This window comes from Benincasa hispida, chromosome 9, assembly GCF_009727055.1.
Source record: "Benincasa hispida cultivar B227 chromosome 9, ASM972705v1, whole genome shotgun sequence".
Taxonomy (NCBI): Eukaryota; Viridiplantae; Streptophyta; class Magnoliopsida; order Cucurbitales; family Cucurbitaceae; genus Benincasa; species Benincasa hispida.
In genome coordinates, this window is record NC_052357.1 from 10077775 (window position 1) to 10081399 (window position 3625).

At 39.4% G+C, this 3625-nt stretch overlaps 1 protein-coding gene across 1 annotated transcript; it reads left to right on the forward strand.

Annotated features, from left to right (window-relative positions):
- The first annotated feature begins 322 nt into the window (after window positions 1-322).
- On the forward strand, window positions 323-3031 carry LOC120087145 (clavaminate synthase-like protein At3g21360). The gene is made up of 3 exons (XM_039044047.1): window positions 323-910; window positions 1243-1496; window positions 2383-3031. The coding sequence occupies exons 1-3, from the start codon at window positions 551-553 to the stop codon at window positions 2741-2743; spliced, it is 975 nt and encodes a 324-aa protein (XP_038899975.1). The 5' UTR covers window positions 323-550; the 3' UTR covers window positions 2744-3031.
- Window positions 3032-3625: the final 594 nt, after the last annotated feature.

Sequence of the window (3625 nt, forward strand, 5' to 3'; positions counted from 1 at the left end):
AAGGGGTGGGTTGGGGACAGGGATGGGAAATTCGTTCCCATTTAACCAATGAGAAAAAAATTATTCGCACTCCTTCTCCCATTCTCCGTCTAATTGGAGATTTCTCATTCCGTTCGAGCAGGTCTATGCAAGATCCGATCCTGGGGGATAAATGAACATACATGGATATAGGTGAGAGTCAAAAGAGTGTTTAACAAAGGCCATTTGAGTCAAGAGTGTCTCTTGCAACATGGTGGCTAAACTTTCAAATAGTAAACCGTTTTAATAATTTTCCACTTCAGTCAGATATCAGAAGCCCAAGCAATGTGTTTAACCAAGGCCCAATCGAATTCATCAATTGCCAAGCTCAAGCCCGCAAAATCTAGCGTTGTCGTTGAATTTCTCGAACCTAGACGAAAGCTCGTCCAGGTGGAACCCGGCAGCCTGCCGACACATTTCCCCCCACTGCACAACGTCATCAGCTGGCGCGTCAGGATCAAGCGCCACCGTGAACCCTAACCCAAAATCCACGCGGCGGCCAACAGTTCCCGGGAATTTATCAGAAACTACCATGGCCATAGAGAATTTCGTGGAAATTCAAATTCCGCATCAGAAACACTACCATGGAAGTTTTTTCCCATTAGTTTTATCGCCGTCTTCGGCTTCTTTCAGCATTTCGTCCTTCACTCGAGCTATAAAGGCTCAGAAACCAGTGATCGATTCCCTGATTCTCAAGTCCGGAGCAGTACTCTTCAGAGGTTTTCCGGTAGAAGCGGCATCCGACTTCAACGACGTCGTCGAGGCATTTGGTTACGAGGAGTTTCCGTACGTCGGAGGTGCAGCTCCTCGAACTAAGGTCGTTGGTCGGGTTTTCACGGCCAACGAGTCACCGCCAGATCAGAAGATCCCTTTTCATCACGAATTGGCCCAGGTACACATTGTATTCTGTCTCACCTGTTTGAGCCTTTTGATTTTAGGAAATTCTACAAGATCTTTATAGTTCATGTCTATGTTTGGTAATTGATTGCTAATCAGCCCAGTTTAGCTTGTAGCTCATAATTAACAATTTAAATAAGGAGTACGATGTCTGAAATGGCTTGGGTTCGGTCGAAATAGGATCTACTTTACCACTTCGTTGGCTAATAAGAGCCTTTGTAATTTCATAGATACTCGAATTTTAAGTAAGAAAGTTGTGGGTTGATGCTGTGTTTTGCTGGCGAAGTCTGAAATTGAACGGGGGTTGGGTGTTTTTGTATGTTTCAGGTGCCGGAATTCCCCGCCAAGCTGTTTTTCTATTGTGAAGTAGAGGCTAGTAGTGGAGGAGAAACACCCATTGTCCTCAGTCATGTTGTTTATGAGAGAGTGAGAGAGAAATATCCAGAGTTTGTTGAGAGGTTGGAGGAACAGGGCCTCATTTATACCCGCGTGTTGGGAGAAGGTGATGATCCATCATCTCCAATTGGCCGTGGTTGGAAATCTACATTCTTGACGGACGATAAGGGCATCGCTGAAGAAAGGTTCATAATCAAACCCAACCCCCCACCAAAGAAACAAAAAAAGAGACTAAACTATTAAAAAAATACCTCTAAACTTTACCTTGGTTTAAAAAACATCCCTACTCTTTTAAAAGTTGTAATATTATCTTTTACTTTTCAAAATAACTCTAAGAGTAGAAATCAATAGAATTTCAGATGAAAATCGAGACATGCATCATTACAACGACGAACTAGAATGATGTGGTGATCCAAATTTTCATTATAAATCACTTGTCGTGTCGTTTTATGTTTCAATTTCTTCGAAATTCTGATAGATTTATATATTCAAGTTTGTTTTGAAATATTTATGAGAAATCAAGTAATATTTAAACTTTCGAGAGAATAAGAATATTATTTAGAGAAAGGACAGAAATTCAGAGCAGTTTTTATAATTTAACCCAACCAATTGACGCTGAAAAGTAGCTTATCTATAATATTATATTGGCTGTTTCACTGTCCAATAGCTAACATGTAGATTTGCTAGGTGAATGCGCTTGAACATGGACTAGGAGAATTACTTCAAAGTGAGGACTGAGGAAAGCCATATACTGATGTTTTATTTGATTTGAAATCAAGTTAGAATGCATTAAAGTTGAATATTTTCTAAGCAAGGAAGTTGAGTTACTTGAAAAGATGTGGATTGGTTTCCACGACAATCAAATGTGTTTTACTGCACGATAATAGAGCCTATGAGCACTTGGTCTTACTAGAATCTGCATGTAGTTGTCTAATATCAAACATTTTTGCACCTAACCCTTCTCACTACGTCTTGTGTACTGTATCATATATTACTTCAAAATGCTTTGTTTGCAGTTTGAACAAGAACTTCAGTTGACAAGTTGGTTTAACTAATCTAAACTTTCAACAGGGCAGCTAAGTTGGGTATGAAGTTGGAGTGGTTAAAAGATGGAGTGAAAACAGTTATGGGCCCAATACCAGCCATCAAGTATGATGAAGTACGGCAGCGTAAGATTTGGTTTAACAGCATGGTTGCAGCTTACACTGGCTGGGAAGACGCGAGAAATGATCCTGTAAAGGCAGTAACGTTTGGGGATGGTACTCCGTTGCCAGCCGACATCATCTATGGCTGCTTGAGAATTCTGGAAGAGGAGTCTGTTGCCATTCCTTGGCAGAAGGGTGATATTCTGCTGATAGACAATTGGGCTGTCCTTCACTCTCGTAGGCCATTCCTCCCTCCTCGCCGTATACTAGCTTCACTTTGCAGGTAAATACATCAGTCTTGAAACTTAGGGAAAGTCATGTAGGTAGGACCAACACTATGGCAATTCTGAAGCAGATGATTGATTTATTGACATCAAGTGAAATCAAATTAATGTTGTTCTTCAGCTGTCTATTTATTGAAGGTGCTTATGATCTCTCGTTCTCTCCAAATCCCTTCTCTCTCATGTAAAGTAAAGAATGTAATCAATGGAACTGTGTAGTGTTAATAATGTAATTGCCTTTGGCTTTCTTCAGTTAATTGTGTAGTGTTGTCAATGTGAGGGGATTTATCTACATTCATGGATGGGTTGTGGTTTGTGTTTGTTAAAAACAGTGAAAACATGAAATACAATTTCATTTTCTACTACACTTCGTTTTTGTTTTTAACAACAATGTGAGGTGAGGAAACCAAACCTCCAATTTCAATTCCCTCACCTCCAATTTCAAGGTTGACAGTACAAACACTATGTCAGTTGAACGATGTTCATTTTTGCGATCACAAATCAATTAGTCTCCAAATTTACTTGCATCCTATAAATGATCAAGCAACTATATCTAAATACCAAAACTAAAAATGTATGTCTAACCATTTGGCAATGGTGGTTTGGTTAGTTGTATCTCTTTTTAGACTTCAGAATGTATGGATAGATAAATTTAGTCAAAATAATGTGACCAAAGTCAAACAAATCAATGCTACATAACACATCTAATTCAACCACCCCCACCACTACACCCATGACTTTCGCCACTTTACCACTACCATCACGACATTCACACATATGATGTTCTCTTTGACTTAATATTGAAATACTCCTCTTTAAAATATTCCCTACAACCTTTACAACTTTAAATTTTCTCAAAATGAGACGTGAGAGAGAAAAAGAGTGTCT

Excerpts from the sequence above, each read along its gene's own strand:
- LOC120087145 (XM_039044047.1), top strand. The coding sequence starts at position 551 with ATGGCCATAGAGAATTTCGTGGAAATTCAAATTCCGCATCAGAAACAC. Across the intron at positions 911-1,242 it reads TTCATCACGAATTGGCCCAG|GTGCCGGAATTCCCCGCCAA; the intron begins GTACACATTGTA and ends TGTATGTTTCAG. Across the intron at positions 1,497-2,382 it reads AAGGGCATCGCTGAAGAAAG|GGCAGCTAAGTTGGGTATGA; the intron begins GTTCATAATCAA and ends AACTTTCAACAG.